At 37.8% G+C, this 22,138-nt stretch overlaps 2 protein-coding genes and 1 pseudogene across 2 annotated transcripts; 2 read left to right on the top strand and 1 right to left on the bottom strand.

The window, feature by feature from the left end:
• Positions 1-7,716: 7,716 nt before the first annotated feature.
• On the top strand, positions 7,717-9,358 carry LOC103337211 (Exostosin family protein). The gene has a single exon (XM_008240372.2). It carries the CDS (start codon positions 7,845-7,847, stop codon positions 9,231-9,233), a length of 1,389 nt encoding a protein of 462 aa, XP_008238594.2. The 5' UTR covers positions 7,717-7,844; the 3' UTR covers positions 9,234-9,358.
• Positions 9,330-15,855, bottom strand: LOC103337212 (3-ketoacyl-acyl carrier protein synthase III). The gene is made up of 8 exons (XM_008240373.3): positions 15,194-15,855; positions 12,837-12,985; positions 12,169-12,305; positions 11,182-11,287; positions 10,980-11,098; positions 10,658-10,722; positions 10,282-10,501; positions 9,330-9,882 (listed from the first exon to the last, which is right to left on the bottom strand). Exons 1-8 carry the CDS (start codon positions 15,388-15,390, stop codon positions 9,661-9,663), a joined length of 1,215 nt encoding a protein of 404 aa, XP_008238595.2. The 5' UTR covers positions 15,391-15,855; the 3' UTR covers positions 9,330-9,660.
• Positions 15,856-20,625: 4,770 nt separating this feature from the next.
• LOC148915662 (uncharacterized) lies at positions 20,626-21,347 on the top strand (annotated as a pseudogene).
• Positions 21,348-22,138: the final 791 nt, after the last annotated feature.

The raw sequence follows: 22,138 nt of genomic DNA, 5'->3' as shown, positions 1-22,138 counted from the left end.
TAATATATAATAAATTTAAGACTATCCAATGGTTCAAACCTATCAAACCCGGATAACGCACAATATCGATATCCATTCGAGACCAATCGGTATCCAAATGAAATCCGAGCACACCTCGCGCTCGTGAGGACCAGAGATCACCTTGGAACACAAGGCATCCTTTCTCTCATGCCCTGAAGCCGCCACACACGCCAACAGCGTGGGTGTCCAAAGCGATAACCTTTCACCGGAAAAACTCATAATCACAGCTCAAGACTCCTACCCTAGGTGTAACACCCTATTTGGAATCACTTTTGTTCTTGGACATACCCCAAAAACTGACCAAAGTGGCGAATCACGATCCCAAAATCGGCCAAAATCCAATTCGAAAATCAAACAATCTAGGCTCAAAATTAATGAAATCCTACACAACCAGCAGCTAAATTATGAAGAATGGATGAATTTTCATACCTTGATGTCCAAAAATGGAGGTGGAGGAGGGAGATCGGGCAAATTTGAACAAAACTAGCCTAAAAACCACATTTTTCGATGGGTGGGCGGCCGATGTCGGGAAGGGCAGGTCATGTGCAGGGGTTGGTGGTCTTCTTGGCACTGTCCGTCTTCGGCGGTGGCAGAGATTGAAGAGAGAGAAAGAAAGAAAGAAAAAATCTGATTTTTATCAAATCCTTTTCGTAATATTTACGATTGTGCCATTGAGGGTATTTTGATCGTATATTCTTCGTTACAACTCTGATTCGAGCCCACTACGTGTCTACGAACTCATCTCACCGTGCTCTACACAATGGTATAGCTAAAATTTCCAAATTCCTTCCCGGTCAAAAAGTCAACTTTAAATCTAATAAAATCTAAAATCTAAGAGTAAAAAGGTCTTTTATCATGTTTAATTAATAATTAAACATTTATTTAGGACCTGGTCATTACATATTTGGCATCCCCTTGAATGGCGCAGACTTACCACATGAGTAACGAAGTCCTTAGACCTCGTATCGTAGTCTAATGAGACGCCTCCTTTAATTGGGCACGGAATAGTAAATCCAGGAGATAGAGGTTTAGATGAATCAAGGTCCACTCTTATTCTCATGAACCCTCTAAATCCAGCCGTATCAATGTCTTCAACTTCCGTAATCGCTCCGACTCGCGCACCTAGCACCCTGGCATTCTTTGAAGTACAGAGATTCCTTGGTAAACCATGCACTTGAACCCAATACACTGCCATATCCGCTGCAATATCATCCAAGGAATGATAAAGTGGCCATAGCATGGTGGTGAAGGTATGGCCTTCACAAACCATGGGTTCCCATCCACGGATCTTGGGCAACCTTCTCGCTCCTCTGTTAGAGCACTTCCACCGGTTAGCCTTGCCATGGCAGGGGAGCCCTAGGGCAGCGATTACTATTCATGTGAATAGTGGCTGCCTAGCTCTCCAGAAATGTGTGTTTCAATGATTGCTTGCCATGGCAAATACTATTCATTTTTTGTTTTTCACAACTTTGTTTATTTAAACAATTAATTTGGATAATATTTTCAGATAAGATTTTTGGGTTCCTACGTGTCAATACTATTCATATCGGATAAGATTTTCGGTTTCAAATTTCAGATAAATTTCAAAATTCAAATTTCAGATAAATTCAAAATTTGAATTTCAGATACATTTCAAAATTCAAATTCCAGATAAATTTTCAATTCCAAATTTCATTTGAATTTCAAATTTCAGATAAGATTTTCATCCTCTAAAATTGCGCCACGTGTCATCTCTATCTGTCTAAATTTTTCTATAAAACCAGAGGCTTAGCTCATACCTCCCACACCATATCTTCTCTACATCTTCATTTCTCATATTTTAGATTTCATTTCTCAGATTTTAGATTTCTTTCTCCATTCTCAATGTCAGACATGGAAGATGTTTTGGATAGGCAAGAGCGAGAAAGGCGAGCAAGAATGCAAAAGAGGCAAGCAAAAGGCGCAGAGAGAACTAGATGAGCAACTTGGTGTGGCCGTTGCTATGCTTTGGAGGAAGAAAACCAGAGCCGCCGTGGTTCACGAGAAGGTCGGGCATCGAATGTGGACAGACATAGACATTGTCGGGGTAATAATCTTACGGAAGATTATTTTATCCCACACTCTCTGTACTCTGATGTTCATTTTCGAGCAAGATATAGAATGCAATCCCATTTGTTCAATAAAGTCATGCATGATATTTGCAATTATGATGACTACTTTGTTCAAAAGAAAAATTGTGCTTTGAGATTTGGGGCTGCTTCGGGCAAAAGTTCACAGCTGTGATATGAATGTTGGCATATGAGTCATCTGCTGATCGGTGGATGAGATTGCTCGGATGGGGAAGTCCACTATTTTGGAGAGCTTGGTGCGATTTTGTGATACTGATGAAAAATCTACATCGGGGACTACTGCGCGGACCTACGCTGGGACACCTGCAGCGGCTTTACAAAAGCTGAGTCTTGTGGATTTCTGGAATGATTGGTAGCATTATTGCATGCACGACAATGGAAAAATTGTCCATCTGCTTGCAAGGGGATTATGGTAATCGAAAAGGCGAAAAACATCATCCTCGGCGATTGCTGATTTTGATACAGGTTTGGCACGCCTTCTTTGAGTTGCGGCTCTCAAAATGATTTGAGCGTCTGGGTCAATCCCGGTGTTCAATGATATTTTGATAGATGAATGCCCAAATATCACATATCAAGTCAATAATATTGTCTATCAAAGCAGGTATTATCTAGTGATGGTATCTACCCGAGATGGACAACATTTGTGAAATCAATTCCACATCCCCGATCCCAGAAGGAAAATTTTTTTGCTGCCTATCAAGAGGGTACAAAAAAAGCTCGGTGGGCTATTATCGGGGCGCAGCGCGTCTATTTGACGAGGAGGTGTTGAAGTATATTGATCACTTGTATCATCCTCCACAACATGATTGTGGAAGATGAGTATGATTCGATGTTGAGAAGTGTATGAACCAGATCTCATGAACACGACCTTAACACGAATTTATGAAAAACCTATGAGGCCAAATGGAGAACCAGTGCAGCATGATCCATTGGTTAGAGACGGTACTTTCATGCATCGTATGATTGAGCGCTACACGGAGATGCAATCGTCGTATATTCATGAACACCGTCAAGTTGACTTGATGGAGCATTTGTGGGCGGTGAAAGGCAATGAAGGTCAATGAAGTCAAGTGAAGATGTTTTTTTAGTGCATTATGTTTATGTTGTATTTTTAGTTATGCTTTGTTGCTTTTTTTATGCTTTTGTTGTGGTTTGTTTATTTTTTATGCTTTGGTTGTGGTTTGCTTTTTATGTATGGAATGTTTTGAATAAAAAGGAATTTTGTTGAATATTTTCTTCATTCACTACAAGAAAATCAATACAACTCATAAAATAAAATACATGAATTATCACTAATTTTTTAAACAAAAAAAAAAATACAATGAAATGAAAGGCAAGCAAACTAATTTAATGGTACAATGAAATGAAAGGCAAGCAAACTAACTTAATTATTTTGATCATTTAACCAATCTATGTAGCTAGGTCCATCGTCACGAAAAAGTCTTCGTCTCATAACATCCCTTCGTTCTAGCTTCCAATATTGTTTTGTTTCAGGGGACATATGGGTTGTATCCATAGCCATTTTTTCCCGATCCTTATTTTCAATCTTTTCTTGGCGTGCATACTCCCTTTCTTGGCGTACATACTCCCTTTCTTTTGCATTTTCTACATCAATTGCCCTATCGTGCTCTTGTTGCTTCATGTCCATTTCAATTCTCATGGCTTGCATCTTTGAAAGTTCCTCCAAAAATTTAGATGATGACTTGGTAGAATTACTCCCTCTCTTTGCCTTCGCCGCCTTCCTCACAATAGGCCTCGGCTCCTTTTTGATAGGTGAGTCTTGACTCATCGGGGAATCCATAGGTGAATCCGATGCCGGTGTCTCATGGAGTGACGTCTCGTTCAAGACTACCATCGGACCCGTTGGAATAATTTGGAATTTCTTACAATTCTTCACCACCTCCCAACAATGGGTATGGTTGAAACTTTTTTTTCCTTGCCCAGTAGCACCAAAAAACATTTGTGCTTGTATAGTCTATGAAAAAACAATGAAAATGCAAGAAACTTTAAAAATTATTGGCAATGCAACAAGTATTAAAAAAAAATTAATGGAAATACAAGAAACTTTAACAATTTATTAGAAATGCAAAACAAAATTTAAATATTGCAACAAACATTCATATGAATATTGGAAATACAAGAAATATTAACAAAATATATAAATTGCAAGAAATATTTAAATAAATTTAAATATGACATAGAAATTAATAAAACAAAAATTACAAATAATTTACCTTACTGGTAAGGTTTTCCCCGCTTCTATGGTTGTCCATCTCCTTTGCCAAGGCATCCCTCCATTTCGCCAACTCTTTGTTAAGAATTTTCCACCTACTAGATAGTGTCTGATCTGTATGGGTTGAACCAATTACCCTTTCACAAAAATCTGATGAATTTTTTTCCACATATGCAGAATTTCATCTCATTGCCATTACGGAACAATGACTAATGTGGAGCCAAGACTCACACAAGCTAACATCTTCCATGACGCTCTATACCCCTCCGGTTTCACTAGAAGAACCCATAAATTTTTCTAGAAAAATTCAACTTCAAAGTGAAAAAAATATTGACTACAAAGTGAATAATGTAGAATGAGAAGAAAATGTATGAAGAGTTGGTGTTAAAAGTGAAGAGTATTGGTTGGTATTTATAGGAAAAAAAATCAGTATTTTTTTGGGTATTTTTTCTAATTTTTTTCGATTTTTTCATGTTTTTTGGGCGAGAATAAAAGCTGCCGTTGGATTCTTGGAAGAAATGAATCATACTCGCCCGAGCATCGCCACGTGGAAGAGAGCCGTTGGGTGCGAGTTTCGATTTTTTTTTCATTTTTTATTCACGAAAAATGGCTGCCATTGGATTTGGAATAAAGTGGATTGGACGGCTCGTGTGGGCGCCACGTGGAATAGACCCTTGGCGGGTCATTTGTGCGGCGCGTCAAATTTTTAAGGTTGGCGCGTGCAGCATGCGCCAGCGTTAAAAATTTTAACGGCATTGGCGTCGTCGTGATGTCGCGTCTTTGGCGTCATGCCAAAGCGAGTTTTGCTACTCAGGTGAACCTCCCCAAGGGCTAGCCCATGCTGATTTTTCTTTGGGGCCCACACCTTGCTCTGGCAGATTTTTGTTCTTTGGAAACACCATTTTGGGCTTCCCCCTCCCCCTCCCCAAGGCCCTTCTGGAAATGCTCTTATGGAATAGACATTTGCCTTTGCTTTAACAACCTTTACAGGCCCCATATTATTCCAAGCAACACGAAGAACCTCTTTGATTGTCGCCGGGAGGTTCATGAGTCGCAATTAGCAAACCACCCAAAGCAATCATTTTTGTGTTTCTCATCCAGTCTATCCTCGAAACATATGGACAAACCATCTTCTACCTCTTCCTTGGAAAAAATAGCAAACTCCCTCCATCTCACCAACGTGGCCCACGCGGACCTGGGGTCACTTTGGTCAAACGACCCTATGGAAGCCATGAAAATAGGATTGGAGGTCCACTTGAGCTGGTGTGTGACCCTTGGATTGCCCTCCAAGTGTTTGATGTTTTGCCCGAGAGGAAGAGGGAGGAAGCTGTCTTAAGAGAGAAAGAAGAAGCATGCAACGCTCATTTTTAAAACACACAGGCAAAGCAGCGTCGTTTTGGCCCAGAAAATTTTTAAAATTAAAACCCTTCCGTATCCCTCCATTCTCCAACATTAAACTGTTTGTTGTAAATATATGCATGTGGAGCCCACATGTTTTTCCTTTTCCCTGTACAATACCTGATGAGCACGTTTCCTCCCTTCTATAAAGGGAGGCCTCTATTCATCAAAAAAAAAAAGGGAGGCCTCATCTTCATTGTAATGATTGATCAATCTAAATAAAACTCCCTAACTTGGATTTCTCTCCCTTTAAATTCTCTCAATCTTTCAGTTTCTCAATCTCAATCTATTTAGTTTATAACACTGTTTTCTTTTTAATCTTTTTAACCTGCTTTGTTGTTGGAATCTACAAGTCAACTTTATTTCATTTATTATTATTTCTTCCTCTCAAATTCCAATGGCTGGCTTAGAAATTAGAATCCAAGAATGATGAACTTTACTTGTAATTTTATCTAAGGATGACCACAATATGGTTTTATTACCACTATTTAACACTTAAGAATTTCTCCACACCAAAAAAAAAAAAAAACTTGTTTTTCTTCATTGTAATTAGAACAAAATGCATGTATACTGGTTTTAATTTAATGGAAATCAAATTTATAATTGATTGGATGAAATTTATGATTTATATGTATTAGATTGATTTGTTGGATGAAGTTTTTGCTTATTTTTGTTGATTAGGCGGTTGTGGTTTTTTCGTTTTTTGGTTAATTGGCATAGGTTTGGTTTGAAATTTTTACGAATTGAAACACTCAAAAAATACATTAAAAAAAAAGACAAATTGAAATCATTCAAAGTATATTTTTTCTAATAAATGAATAAAATTTGGAAGAGAAAAAATAGATAAGAAAAATAATCCATTTTTAAAATTTCTTTCGAACATTTACACTATGACCCTACGGAGTTCGGATCCTGGGTCCGTCACTGAATGTGGGACCAAAGTCTCTCCTGCTGAAAGAGAAAATGGACACTACTAAGCCTGTTTGAGCTTACCACAAGCCATAATGGCCACTATCAAGGATTAACCTCACCATACCACAAGCCATAACGGCCACCGCTCACACCTCTCTCACAAGCCATGAGGCACACGTTAGCTTGCGGTGTTCGATTTCTGCGTCATTCTATGATTTAGCTTTTTTCAATTCAATTATTTGAGTAGGGGATTTTACACAATATTCATGGGTGTCTGCGGTGTTCAAACTTTTGCTCACAAGAATGGAAGTGGAATAGCTCAACTAAGTGAGCTATATCCCACTGACAATTTCAATTCAATTATTTAACACTTTCACTTGGACTCTTTTTGCTGAGTTACATTAATTGTAACATACAAATTATATTATATTTTTAATAGATTCAATCCATTTAGCTCAAACCCAATTAAGCTTAGGGTTTCAAGTTCCTTGAGATTATGCTCAAATAAATTTGGGGATCTAGTTTTGTGTTTAAGGAACATTCAGACTAGAACAAGTCTTTCTAGTTTGCTATTCTCACGAACTTCACTTATTATTTGCTGCCCATTTGACTTACAAGTAGACCTCCCCCTAATTATCAATCCCCTAATTTAAAATCCACAAATAAATACTTGTATTGTAAAGCGCCGAAAACAAGCCAAAATCCGCCGAAGCAGGAAACGCCGCTGTATTACCCGAGCCGTTATATCCACCTCACCGACATTGACGGGTCAAACCCCACGTACCATGCACTCATCTCATGCAGTAAAAATAAACAACCTCCTCTCTCTCTCTCTCTCTCTCTCTCTCTCTCTCCCTGTAGACAAGACAACAACTATTTTCTTTGTCAAAACAAAATAGAACAAAAAACAGTGAAAAAATAGGGAAAAACAACAAACACAAAAACCAACTCCTTGTGGGTTTTTGTGAACGGTGTGGTGTGAAATGAGGTTCAAAAGGGAAAAGATAGAACAACCAAACACACACAGCACACTCCGCCATCAAAAACCAAAACAAAATTTTTACAAAAAAATCTCACTCTAAAATATCCACCATAAATAAAATTTATAACCCATTTCCTCCAATCTATCTCTCTCTCTCTCCTCCCCCATCTTTCTCTCTCTGCATCTCTCCATGGCCTCCAACAAGTCCACTTTACTAATCCTCTTCTTCTCCATCTCCATAACCATACAATTCCCAACAAAAACAAGCTCAACCCAAATCCCCACCAATCCTGATCATCAGCAATCAGACTCGGACTGCACCAACCGTTGGATCCACATCAGACGGCTGCCGCCCGTCTTCAACCTCGATCTCCTCTCAAACTGCTCCGGCTACCCATTGTTCGACGACTTCTGCCCTTACTTGGCCAACCATGGCCTGGGCCAGAAAACCCACAACCTCTCCCACAGCTGGTACCGGACCGACCCGTTAATGCTGGAGCTCATTTTCCACCGTCGGATGCTCGAATACCCATGCCTCACCGCAGATCCCCAGGCCGCCGACGCCATCTACCTCCCTTACTACGCCGGCATCGACGCCCTCCGCTACCTGTACGGCCCAGATTACAACTCCAGCTCCGAGCAGGGCCTCAATCTGTTCGAGTTCTTGACCACCGACTCGCCCGAGTCGTGGAATCGGAAAATGGGTCATGACCATTTCATGGTTCTGGCCCGACCCGCTTGGGATTTCTCTCAGCCGCTGGGAAACGACCCGCCTCTTTGGGGCACTTCGTTGCTCGAATTGCCGCAGTTTTACAATGTGACGGCTTTGACGGTCGAAGCTCGCGCCTGGCCCTGGCAGGAGCACGCCGTGCCTTACCCGACGTCGTTTCATCCGCCCAATTTGTCTCTGTTGGAGAGCTGGGTGCAGAGGGCGAGGAGGTCTCGGCGCACCACGCTTATGATGTTTGCCGGCGGTGGAGGGGTTGGACGTAATCCCACCATTAGGAGGAGCATTAGAAATGAGTGTGAAAATAACACCATGAACAAAAATGTCAAAAATGTTAACAATGTGGGCATGTATGGAAGTGGTGCTGGTGGGTTTTCAAAGCTCTGTGACGTTGTAGATTGCTCTAATGGGATTTGTGAGCATGATCCCATTCGGTTCATGAGGCCGATGTTGCAGGCAAGTTTTTGTTTGCAGCCTCCTGGGGACACCCCGACCAGGCGGTCCACCTTCGACAGCATTGTTGCCGGCTGCATTCCCGTGTTTTTTGAGGAATCGTCCGCTAGGGCGCAGTACCGGTGGCACCTGCCAGAGGATCAGTTCGGGGAGTTTTCGGTGTTTATAGCCAAGGAGGATGTGGTGTTCAAGGAGACACGGATTTTGGATGTGCTTAGGAGCATACCAAGAGGGAAAGTCAGGAGAATGAGGGAGAGAGTGTTGGAGATGATACCAAGAATTCTGTATAGGAAGCATGGAAGTTCAATCTGTTTGAGAGCCAAGAAAGATGCTTTTGATATTGCAATTGAAGGTGTCTTGCAGAAGATTAAATCTAAAGGTCAAGTTTTTGCTCAGTGACCTACCTGAGATTTTGCCTTTTCTTCTTGTCATTCTGTAATTGTAATTATTAATTTGTTTGTCTTTGTACTTAGTTATTAAACCAATTCTGCAGTATAAGATAAATTTGAACTCTGTTCTCTCTACTCTGGTTTCGGAAAATGTTCATTACACAAGTGAGATAACGATACAGAATTGTGACTCAAAAAACAAAAATAAATAAAATTATTGGACTGAGGAAGAAAGAATACATTTTTATTGAGGGTACCAAAGCTACCAAAAAAAAAGGAAAAAAAAAAGGAATGAAAGGAAACAAAAGGGAGCTGATGGAGATTATGACACTGAAACGCCCCCCAACATCCAACACATTTGGAATGTGATGCAAGAATTGCAAAACTGTGCTTCATAGGATTAGGATGTTCTCTATCTTGGCAGGAGAGATGAAGTCTCAACCCCATCTGAAAATAGTAGAACCCCAAGTCAGACCTGCTCCAAAGCCGGCAGCTGCAATCGTATGGCCTGGTTTCACCTTCCCGCTTCTCACAGCTTCATCCAATGCCAAAGGAATCGAAGCAGCGCTTGTATTACCATAGTTTGCCAAATTTGAAATCACCTGTTCTGATGGGATTTGCATGCGAGAAGAAACTCCATCAAGGATCCTCTGGTTTGCCTGCATTGATTTATCTTCGTTAGAACCCACTACCCATCACCTCTGATCATTATCAGAACAATAAATACAATGTCGCTTGTTTACTCTGAAACCCTTAGGTGATTAAGAAGCTAACTTTAAGAACTATTTTCCTGCAAACTTATATTTTTTATGAATAAAAAAACAAAGCATTATTCTCAGAATTGTACCAGTTTAATTCACTTAACATACATGACAAGCTGGTATAGTTTTGGAAATCAAGAATTATTAGGCTGATGTTACTTGCCTTAGATATGTCTATTTTCCACCCTAAAATAATTTTTCTTGAAATTCGACATGATGCGAGAAAAATATAATAGTCAAATGATGAATTATAAGCAAAGCCCCAGGTGGACTGTCCAAAGAAATCACGCTTCATACCTGATGGAGCAGTAACCAATCAATGCTAGATGCCGGGAGACCAGCCTTGGCAAGGGCAGCCTCAATTGACTGTGGCACAACGCGCACAGCAAAGCGAAAGACCTCTTTGCCATTCATTTGAAGGCAGGAAAATGAGGCGCGTCTTGGAGGGAAACCTAAGACTGAACCATTAGAACCCAGCTCATCTGTTTCACTTTCTTTGAAGGCAGCATTTAGATGTCTGCAGAGAGAGGGAGAGAGAGTCGAGCAGTCATGTATCAGAGAGGAAAAAATGATAAGTGCCCCCGGTCATAATCAACATGAACACCTTAAGATATTGCATTCGCTAAAAAGGTCAAAACAAAAAACAAAAAACAGAAATCGAGAAAACACAAACCTGTTTCCGTCACCATCACTATGCAAATCAAAAGCAAGCAAAGAATCATCCTCACTATCGCAGGCCTACATAATTATGGCAATTTCAAATAAGTGGAATGAAATGTTTCGCAACTAGATCTCCACTAACAATTTAACTCATCAATTTTGGAAATGGCGAAATTAAGATAGTATGATATGAGTTTCAAAAAAATTGGAAACAGAATTTGCTGCCAAATAAAGCAAAGTTCAAAGTCACTAGGCGACAGAGAACCCACCACCCTTATCTAGAAAACTAGGGCACGTTAGATATGTCAAAACTTCAATAAGACACATAAACACACCTGTACTAATACAGCACCAGCAGCATCCCCAAAAAGAATACACGTTCCTCTATCGGTCCAGTCAACAAACCGAGAAAGAGCATCAGCTCCAATAACTAGAACATTTTTGAATCCACCTCCTGTAGTTTGCGCATTATAGTTTAATCAATTAAACATGAAAGTGACAGTGGCCTCCTTACAGCAAAGTAAACCAAGTCGTTACCCCTAATGTGACAAGCAGCTGATACTAGACCCATAACAAATCCGCTACAGGCAGCTGTAATATCATAAGCCAAAGGGTTCCTTTTGCAGCCAAGTGCTTTCTGAACCTGAAATTACAATATAAAACAAATTTAAGAACTTAAGAAGCTACCATATTGAATAAAACAACATAAACACTCAGACAGTAAAATTTTGTTAGTGAATTTATTAAAATTACAAGCTCAATTAGTCAATATTTAGCTGTTCTTACACTACAATAGTTTCTAACATGCAAAATAAGGTATTACTCAGTCGTTCATTCATTATATCATGTGTGATCAATATAGTTCAGTATTTGGTCAAAGGCCCATACCACGGAAAAAGCATAAAACTAAATAAGCACAATAAGCTCAATCAACAAAATAACCTACTGGAAATTTTTTTATACTAAAAGAAAATTCTATAGAAAGAAAGAAAACAAATTATAAGAGCGGATGGATAAGAATTCCATCTATACAGAGAAAACTGAAACAAAATAAGCTTAAGCCACACTTGGAAGAAACCAAACAAAGCGAATTAAAAAAAAAAACATGCCACAGTTAGTACAAAACTCCAGTCCAGTCAAGATGAATCACTAAAGGGAACTTTTCTATAGTGCTTAGTCAAAGATGCCCATAAGGAGGCAAGGATCTACTTTGTCCCAAATAGAACCCCTATATAAAATAAGGAAAGCTAAGCAGTGAACGTTTGCTTTTTTTTTTCTTTTTCTCAATTTTTCCTCTTATAAGAAATGGTCTTTTCATTGTTCATCTTAAGATAACTTCCAAATACAAACCTAGATAAATGAAAACATTTTACCTAGAGATTCATGCACCATCAAAGCATAGATAATAAAATATAAAAGGGATCAATATTGACAAAACTATCACATAATACACCACTAAGAAGCTCAACCCCTAATTTTTTTGACCTTCCAGATATGGTATATACCATCCAATGATCTATATACCTGAGGAGCACTGCCAAAAAGATCATCAGGTGAAGATGTGCACATCAAGATTAGGTCCACATCATCAACATCAACTTCAGCCATCTCAAGAGCTTTAAGTGCTGCCTTTACTGCTAACGTTGTCAGGCTCTCTTTGCCTGATATTTTACAATAAGGATGTCAGTATATAGAAAGGGTACAATAAAATAACCATCACACCTAGACATGAGGACCAGAAAAGAGACACATAGTTGTATAAAATATGAGTTGAGATAAAAGGTAAAAACATTAGAATATCCAGCACAACCACAAGAAAGTCCCTCTTAGCCTCTTACACATCTGACACTAGCAACATCAACCAGGTCAAATTTCCCAATATCCATATCATTTTAGCTGTCTGAATAGAATGGTGAAGCCAAGGTAACTATGTAACAGATTTGTTCAATAGGAGCAGAGAAAAAGGGTCATAAAAGCAGCTAGCTAACCAACCTAATCCCAGGTAAGCTCAGACTCATCAAGCTGAGTGGCCCATCAGATAGTTTCCTCTTGTCATGCAGTGCACATGCACTGCAAATATGAAATTATGAAGCTGAATTCCTTAATTTAAGCTCAACGCATGCTAAGCCACCTCAAACTGTTTACAGTTACTAACTTTATGACATTATCATGCACAGCAAGTATGAACAAACCTGAAAGAATTCGTCGATTATGAATGCCAGTGCGAACAGATATCCATTCATCGTTAGTGTCTACTACTTTTGCAAGATCATCATTTGAAATCTTAAGAGAGGGTACTGCCGAGCCACATCCAATTAACTTGCAGCCTTTACTAACAAGCCTGTAATAATATATATTTTCAAGCATGGGAACAAGAGATGAAATTTAAGATCAGTCAGATTATCAATTACCAACTTGAACTCTTACTACATTTAACCAAAATGCAACCTCAGTACTAAAACACATAGAATCAGCCAAGGTCCAACTCGGTCTAATTTTTACCTAGCAAAATTATAATTTGATGTGGGAGACAATATTAAAATCCATTTACAAAAATCAAACTTTAGTTAAAGAAAACAGATAACCAACTCATTCAGGACAGAATTCAACCAACAGACCAGGCATTTAATAAAGGGTTACAGTAATTTGGTTATATTCTACATTTAGCACCTTTTTCCAAGCCATTAAAGAAGATGGCTACTGAGCACAAAGAGAATCCAAATGCGAGAAAAGAAAAAAACATTAATTCGATTATAAAAGGCCACTACTGGTAACTAGATAGAAGCGAAGACTGATGGATGCATCACCAACTTATTCCTAAAGGCAATGTGAAATCCTTCAAGAAAACATGTTTTAAGGGGTTCTTAAGATAACCAGACGACAATAGGCAAGAAAAGTCTTTTTCAACTTCAGCCAGTCTACAAAAGAGAATAAACTGATATGTTAAACCTATAGTCTCTTCATGATTATTGCATTTGTTTCCCTTCCTTCATCTAAAACATTCTCCCACTTGAAGAGAGAGAGAGAGAGAGAGAGAGAGAGAGAGATAGGACAGATGAAGTAGCCAATGGAAGAACACTGATACAAGGGGTTCATAAGATAACCAGATGACAATAGGCAAGAAAAGTCTTTTTCAACTTCAGCCAGTCTACAAAAGAGAATAAACTGATATGTTAAACCTTTAGTCTCTTCATGATTATTACATTCGTTTCCCTTCCTTCATCTAAAACATTCTCCTCCTTGAAGAGAGAGAGAGAGAGAGAGAGAGAGAGAGAAGACAGAGAGAAGACAGATGAAGTAGCCATTGGAAGAACACTGATACAAGCAACCTCAAATGACCAATATGATCCTTGTAACCTCATCCAGAAGTATCATCAAAGGGAGATCTAATAGTTTTGCCAGATACTGATGCACCTAAGCTCATGCCCACAAACTGATTTACATAAGAGAAAGACTCTTAAGTTAATTTTACCCTCAAGTTAGTCATAAACATGCTTTGTTAGACAATCCCCTTAGTTGTGCCTTAATCTAAGCCTTGCACATACGCATAATATATATAGATATTTTACCTAATCTTACAGTTAAATTGTTTGTCATTACTAGAAAGTCGGCTTGGTTTGTTCAAATTGATTGTAATTGGCTTAGTTGATTAAGCCTTGTAAATTCTATTTATACCTACAATGGAGAGGAATAAGATCATATAATTCTCAACTTTTAAGTAACAGAAGTATCCAAAATAAACTTCACTTACTAACCAGGGAACTGATACACCTTACATTTCACAAATCATATACATTTGATCATTTCTGACTCCAAAAATTACTTCAGTAGAACCATAACCAATACCAAGCGGTTGCTGCTAGACTATTTGTTCTTGCATACAAAAGTCAGTTTATATATGTCTAACAAACTGGCAAACGAGGTAATGTGATTTTGCATTGAACTCAGTTCTACTCCTTAGTGAAATTTAGCTCTACAAACAATTACAATTGTGTTTGAATTAAACACAACGTCCTTCCAGTTCAAGTCCAGCAGCCAGTACGAACTGTAATTGCTAACAAATTAGAGACTCATATCCAATGTCTTCACAAAGTTCACATAACCTCTTGTTCATCGCAACCCCAAAAATACTTGCATGTCTCTATATGGGAAAGCAGGCACCATAAAATTCCAGCTCATGAGAAGCTTAAAAGTAAGAAATAAATGAAATTTATAGAATTTGTACACCAAAAGCTTACATATATGAATTTAATCTCCATCCCTTCAAACAGAATATGCACATGCAATGTTATGTCATCCATGCCTATGAAACAATAATCATATTATCAAAACAAATCGAGCAGCACAAGTAAATCCATAAAACAAATAACTCATTGATTGAATGCACATCATAAGGCTTTCAAAAAAAAAGATCATGAATCAAAATCCATAAAGTATTCTTCAAACACAGTTCAATAATATTCTAACAGAAAATACAGCTATACCATATAATCCAACATATGAAACAATACGGGGCTAAATCAACGGGAAAAAATGGAACTGAACTCACCTGGGTGCTCTAGATTCAGAAGGGGAAGCTCCAACGTGCTTCTCTGCGCCTTCAAAGGTACTGGAGCAGAATACCCTCTTGGAGATTCCATCAGGGGAGCGAAACCCAGATCCAAAAATACGTATTGAAGGCTTAATCTTCCCCCTCAGGCTTGGAACTGTAGGAGTAGTAAACAACCCAGATGCATTGGTGGCCATTTACACCCACAACTCTAAACCCAAGTAAAACTTCAGACCCACAAAGTATGCCAACCCAGAGAGATTGAAAGCCAAGAGCTTCAGCTAAAATATGACACCAGAAGCATGCAATGAATGGAGTAAACGAAACCCATGAGAGGAAAAGATCAAATACGTTTGGCGGAGACACAGAGACACGGGCTTTGAAGACCCTTCTTTCTTCGGAGGGTCCAAAGTGAGATAGAAAAGAGGAATTAAAAATAATAATAAATATGGGCGATTATGTCAAACCAAATTTGAGCAAACTCCAATGCTTCCAATTTCTCTCAATAAGTTACAAGCTGGTGCAGAGGAGAGAGAAAGACAGTCATGCCATGCCACCATGCTTTGCTAAGAGATGATGTTGTCCTACAACAAATTCAATTCAATTCAATGGGTGGGTTGTTTGGAGGAAGGGGGAGTAGTGAAAAGACCTCGACACAACCAAAGAAAACTGTGGCATTTATTTCCCTTTTCATTGTTTATGTGGCTCAATATGATTGGTTCATCTTTGACAATTGAATGCGTTGGAATGTAGAGAGCGACAGCTCCAAATCCACATCATGTATCATGTCTCTGTAACTTTTGGATTCTTCAAAGCATTTAACTCCTGAAGTCCCAACACCTAACTTCTCTCCGCCCCACGACATGGGTTAAAGAGTTTTTCGCAACAATGGTCTCTCAACTATATCCGTATTTGTATTTGGATTACTGAACTCAATTATTAGTTGCAGAGATCATCAACTAGGTGTTTTGTTGCACCATTAGTCCATTTGTCAAACTCTGTTAAATTTTCTGTCAAAAATGAGGTAAATTCAAAAATTCATCCACAACCTTCCCCTTCCTCCACAATCCTCCATTGCCACAACAGTCGTGACAAAGCTTACTACCACAACACAACCCATACCCACCATTTCTCTACCCTCTACGTCCCCTTCAACACCGACCCTTCCTCTGCTGCCGCCGACTCCGAGTCTAACTCCCAAGGCAACTAGCAAGCAAACTGGCTCCAACCCAACAGAGAACACAGAGCAAAGCAGCCAAAGATCCAGCTTTCTTATCCAAGCAGACATAAAACAAGGCATAGATCACAGTGAAAACAAACCCAAAATTCACCAAAAAACCATGACTGAGCCCAGCTGGGAAAGTGTACAGAGAAGGTGTGAAGTACAAAAGAACCAGAGAGGTGAAAAATATCAGCCACACAAACACAGTGTGTATCAAAATGTTAATTGGGTTGTTGTGGTATGCGTCGTAGTAGGCGAAGTGCCTTTCAAGATCAAGAGCCTAATAGCACATCTAAAGCTTTGAACTTTCCTTGACTGGGTTATAGTTCCTTCATTCATCAAATACCACGAGACTGTTTTGCTGGTAGAATGCAAAGACTTCATAATCCTTCCTCCATTCATTGGATTACGGCAATGGAGGATTGTGGAGGAAATGGAGGGTTGTGGGTGAATTTTCAAATTTACCCTCATTTTTAACGGAAAAAGTCACATACTTGACGGAAGGACTAATAGTGCAACAAAACACCTAGTTAAGTGACCTCTGCCACTAATAATTGAGTTCAGTGACCCAAATGCAACTAGAGCTATAGTTGAGGGATCATTGCTGTGAAAAACCCTAAGTTAAAACTAGTTTCTCAAACAATACAAAAGACCAATTTGTTTAGCTACTTCGAGATTACATATTATGAGAGTTCAATTAGGAGTTAATCTCAAGTTTAATTTGTAGCTTAATTTGGGGATTAAATTAGTTGCAAGAGATTTCACTCAAGAAACAAAAGAGTTAGCTTAGAGATCAAGCCCGCCTCATTTTTCAAATCCTAGCTCCGTCCGTGTTAGTGATAATAATATTATTATTATTCAAGAGAATTACACTAACCTCTAAATAAGGTTTAAGGACCAATAAAGTTGGCGACCATGTGTTTTACATGTATCATTTAAACATATCAATATGATTTATATTATATCAAAGTGTGATTTCTTTTAGTTGAATGTTAATTTGGATAGATCAAGAGAGTCCAAGGGGACCAAGACCTGTGTGAAAGGTGAACCATTGTTTCCATTTACAAGCAGGAAAACTTATTACTTCACGAAATGTGTTGATTATGTGTTGGTAGGTTGATCGTTTTCAAATTTCAACTATTATATAGGTTTTTTAGTTATGACTTTTGAAGTAAACTAGGATGATATATATATATATATATATATACATACGTCGCCCATAGAAATTTAAGGAGAACGGAAATTCAAATTTAAATTGTCTTCCAACATTGAGAAGTAAAATAAATATATATAAACCCTTCAAAAAAAAAAAAAAGGTTATCAATTAGAAATTAAAATATTTTTGCTACATATAGAGAGAAACTATATGAGGTAAATGAGAGACGAACAAGGATTGAGGAAAGAGAGAACGAATGAAGTAGAAACATAGACTTTGAAAAGAAAATTAACTAAAATTCTTCTCAACTTTTACGTTTCATTTCATGTATAAGTCATATATATATATATATATATATATATATATATATCTTCTATTGAGGATCCTCAAATAATTTTATTTGAGGACGCCTTTAGGGTACCCTACAATTTTTTCAATGATCAAAACCATCTATTTTTTAGGTCTTCATTCATAGATCATCCTTACAAAAAATTAGACAATTTGGAAACTGTTTCGACATCCAATTGTGTCCTACAAAATCAATGAACAGTGCTTCAAGAAAGTACTAAAATTTCAATAACTCAATTGAATGATCAAATGATATCGGATTCAAGTGATTTTTTGTAGAGATGATCTTTGAATGTGTATCTACAAAATAGACGGTTTGGATTAGTGAAATACAATCCAGAGTGGGCCTTACAAGGGTGTCCTCAAATAAGCTTATTTGAGGATCCTCAATGGAAGCTCTCTGTATATATATATATATATATATATATATATATATATTAAAGTTTCTTCAATTCAATGGGAGTGGACTCTTTCAACTTTTCTCTTTGTTCTTTCTCATCTTTTTAGGTTTGCACCGCCTCTATTTAAGAGTGTCCTCACCCTCTATTGATGATTTTGCTTGGGCTTTATGCTCATTTGTGGAGGTTCTTATTCTCCTTTGTACCTACCCACTGCTGTTTTCCTCTTTTTGCCCCATCTCTTATTCCTTTCCATGTTCCTCTCACTTGTAGATTCTACATCATTTGTTGTTCATACCTTAAATCTCATTTTTAAAGATCATGCACACAAATTTGAGTGTCTTACAAATATTTATGAAACTCGAAAGTCAATTGTCAAATTTTTTCTAAACCACACATGCTTTGACAATTTTGAAGAGTGTGTCACATTTGGAGTTACTAAAGTAGCTAAAACAAGATCTACTTCAAATTATATCTTGTTAAAAAGACTAATTGATTGTAGAGAAGCAACACAACTACTATTATTCAAAGAGCATGGAAAGATTTGTTGAAAAATTTAGATGAAGGCAAAAGGAATTTAGCTATTTTTTTTCAAAATACCGTGCAAGATGATAATTTTTTGGAACATATTAAGGCAATATTATATTTCACAAAGTCAATTTATCTTGTAGTAAAATTTGCTGATGGTGAAGGCCAAAACATGGGTGGAATTTATGAAAAGATGGACAATATGCTTGGCGAAATAAAAGATATTATGGCAAGTGAAATATATGCCGAATATTTTCCTAATGTTGAAGAAATTGTGCTTTGTAGGTGGGAAAAAATGAATATTCTCATGTACTGCCTTGCATTTGCCCTAACATTGAGGTTTTATGATAAAGTTTATTTAAGTCAAATAACACTAGGGGTGTGGCTAGAAAAAGCCTTAATGAAGACATAGAAGCCATGGAAAATGTTGTGAAAGCCTTTGATACGATATCAGAAAGTAAAGGTGAGGCTTGTTTGCTACGAGAACAATTCGCTCGCTTCTATCAACAAAAAGTTTTTATGGTTCACTACAGGCCCAAGCATGCTGTGGTTATGGATCCCATTGATTGGTGGTCAACATACGGTGCAAAAACATCAAAATTAGCAGAGGTGGCTAAAAAGGTATAAATGTAATTTCAATATTTTTCAATATTATTTTTATATATAGTTTTACAAATGACAAAGGTGTTGGCTCAACCGATACAAAGTTCATTGGCCGAAAGAATTTGGAGCACGTATTCGTAAATCCATAATATTAATAGAAACATACTAAATTTGCAAGATCTAATCAATTGGTTTATATCCATTCCAATATCCGTCTCCAATTATATTTTAGTGAGAGCTACAAAGATGAGCCTTTCAAGGAATGAGATATTGATCAAGAATCCCATTTTTTAGATGACAGAAATTGGAGGAAATGAGATGGAAAGACTTGGAGGGCGATTATATAGTTGTTCCTGGCCAAACATCATCCTCACAATCTCCTATGCCCAGTCAATTTGCTCTTGGAGGGAGCTCAAGCTCAAGGACTAATGCAAAAGCAAAGGGAAAACAACCCGTTACCTAAAGTTGCTATTTTTATGTTCAAGTATTTTCATTTTCCATTTTGTTTGGTTTGAAGTTTGAAGTTTTGAACAATAAAATTAATCTTTTGTTTATGCCAGCAAATTTTAATTATGAACTTATTTATTTATTTTATGAATAAGTGGTTATTTATTTTAAATGTTCAATGTACTGAAAGAATATTGAAAGACCACCCAACCTCTAGTACGTTGCCCCAGACTCCATTTGATAAGGGTTTTTAACACAAATGATCTTTGAGGTTTGCGAAATTATCACATTTGGTTCTTTAGAGCATCTCCGACCGATATGTCAAAAGTGCCACATAGATATGTAACGGCTATAAATAACATATCACATCACTCCAATCAATCACAAAGTGATGGAATGAATGAGGTTCACTGTATTTTTGACATCTCAAAAGCAAGATGTCAAATAAATATTTTATTATTTTTTAAACAAATTATGGCTCTACTTTATTTATTATTTTTCTTTTTTTATTTTGTTTCATTCTTTCTCTTTCCAGTTTATTTCCTACCGTTGAACAATTGTTTTTAAACACACGACCAGTTCTTCCTATTGTACATGTATTTGTTTATCACCTCTTTCATTTTCTTCAAAAAGCTATATATATATAAAGAACTTGTGCTCAAACACAATTCTTCTTTTATACCAAAAAAATTTCTTTTCTTTTACAAAGTGAATTGTGAAGAACCCCAACATGTCTCATCATTTTTCTGATTCATCTTCTGATTCGACAGATGAGCACTTTTGGGATCTTGTTGATTCAAAGTCTGATGAAGAACTAGAAATGTTGGAAGTGGTTGCTTTGCAAAAGGAACAAGAGAATATGGAAGGAGAAACGAGTAAACATCATGGTGCTGTCCAAGGTCATGCATATATCGACAGAGGACGACTACAAGGGCACCAAAGACTCTATGATGATTATTTTGCTGAGAATCCTGGTACTTCCACCATTTCAAGAAGGTTCAATGCGCCACCACTTTTTCTTCGAATCGTAAATGCAGTAGAAGAATATGACTCATACTTTACCCAAAAAAGAGATCGAGCTGGTGGTCTTGGTTTATCACCTTTACAAAAGTCACATGCTATGATGAGAATGATTGCTTACGAGTTGCAAATCGATGCTGTGGGATGATTATGTGCGGATCGGTGAAACTACTTCAATTGAATCAATGAAAAGGTTTGTTCAAGCGGTTATTGACATTTTTGGTGAGAATTACTTGAGAAGGCCAAACAATGCTGATATTTCAAGGTTATTAACAGAGGGTGAGAGTCGGGGGTTTCCAGGAATGCTGGGTAGCATCGATTGTATGCATTGGAAATGGAAAAATTGTCCGGTTGCATGGAAAGGGATGTGCTCGTGGAGACCATCGCGAGCCTTCGTTGATTCTGGAAGCTGTGGCTTCAAAAGATCTATGAATATGGCATGCTTTCTTTGGACTACCAGGATCACATAATGATATAAATGTCTTAGAACATTCTCCTTTATTTTCTGACCTCCGGGAAGGCCGAGCTCCTCCAACCAATTACTCAATTAATGGTCACGACTATACAATGGGTTATTATCTTGCTGATGGAATTTATCCATCATAGGCAACATTTGTCAAAACTATTCCATGCCCCCAAGGACCAAAGGCCAAAAATTTTGCAACAGCCCAAGAGTCTGCGAGGAAAGATGTTGAACGGGCATTTGGAGTGCTCCAAGCACGTTTTGCAATTATTCGTGGTCCTGCTCGTTTTTGGGATCGTGAAATGCTTCAAAGAATCATGAAAGCATGCATCATAATGCATAACATGATCATTGAAGATGAACGTGATGATCGCCTTCCACGAGATTATGATGTAAGAAATGGTGAAAGTATTGATCTTGTGATCTCACATGAGCGGACAATAGAATTTCAAGCTTTTATTCGAAATCATATTCGTATTCATGACAAAGGAACCCATAATATGCTCCAAGTGGATCTAGTTGAACACTTGTGGGGGTGGCGAGGTGGTGATACTAGTAATTAATCACAGTATTATGTTATTTCAAGTTTTAGTTGCATATGTGTTGTTTTAAATTTTAGTTTATTAAATCAGAAGTGTATTTGGTTTTAAATTGGACTCTGAGAAAACGTTGGTCCATATCCATTTGTTTGTTCTTGTTGTGATAAGATCATTGCTCTATCATATACAACATTAAGCGTTTGTTTCATTTACGTTTGATT

The sequence above is a fragment of the Prunus mume genome, linkage group LG7 (genome assembly GCF_029339155.1).
Source record: "Prunus mume cultivar Tortuosa linkage group LG7, ASM2933915v1, whole genome shotgun sequence".
Taxonomy (NCBI): Eukaryota; Viridiplantae; Streptophyta; class Magnoliopsida; order Rosales; family Rosaceae; genus Prunus; species Prunus mume.
The sequence above is the reverse complement of the archived record's forward strand: the minus strand, read 5'-3'. Positions and strand labels throughout refer to the sequence as shown.

Excerpts from the sequence above, each read along its gene's own strand:
- LOC103337211 (XM_008240372.2), top strand. The coding sequence starts at position 7,845 with ATGGCCTCCAACAAGTCCACTTTACTAATCCTCTTCTTCTCCATCTCC.
- LOC103337212 (XM_008240373.3), bottom strand. The coding sequence starts at position 15,390 with ATGGCCACCAATGCATCTGGGTTGTTTACTACTCCTACAGTTCCAAGC. Across the intron at positions 12,986-15,193 it reads TCTGAATCTAGAGCACCCAG|GCTTGTTAGTAAAGGCTGCA; the intron begins GTGAGTTCAGTT and ends ATATTATTACAG. Across the intron at positions 9,883-10,281 it reads ATTGGTTACTGCTCCATCAG|GCAAACCAGAGGATCCTTGA; the intron begins GTATGAAGCGTG and ends AAATCAATGCAG.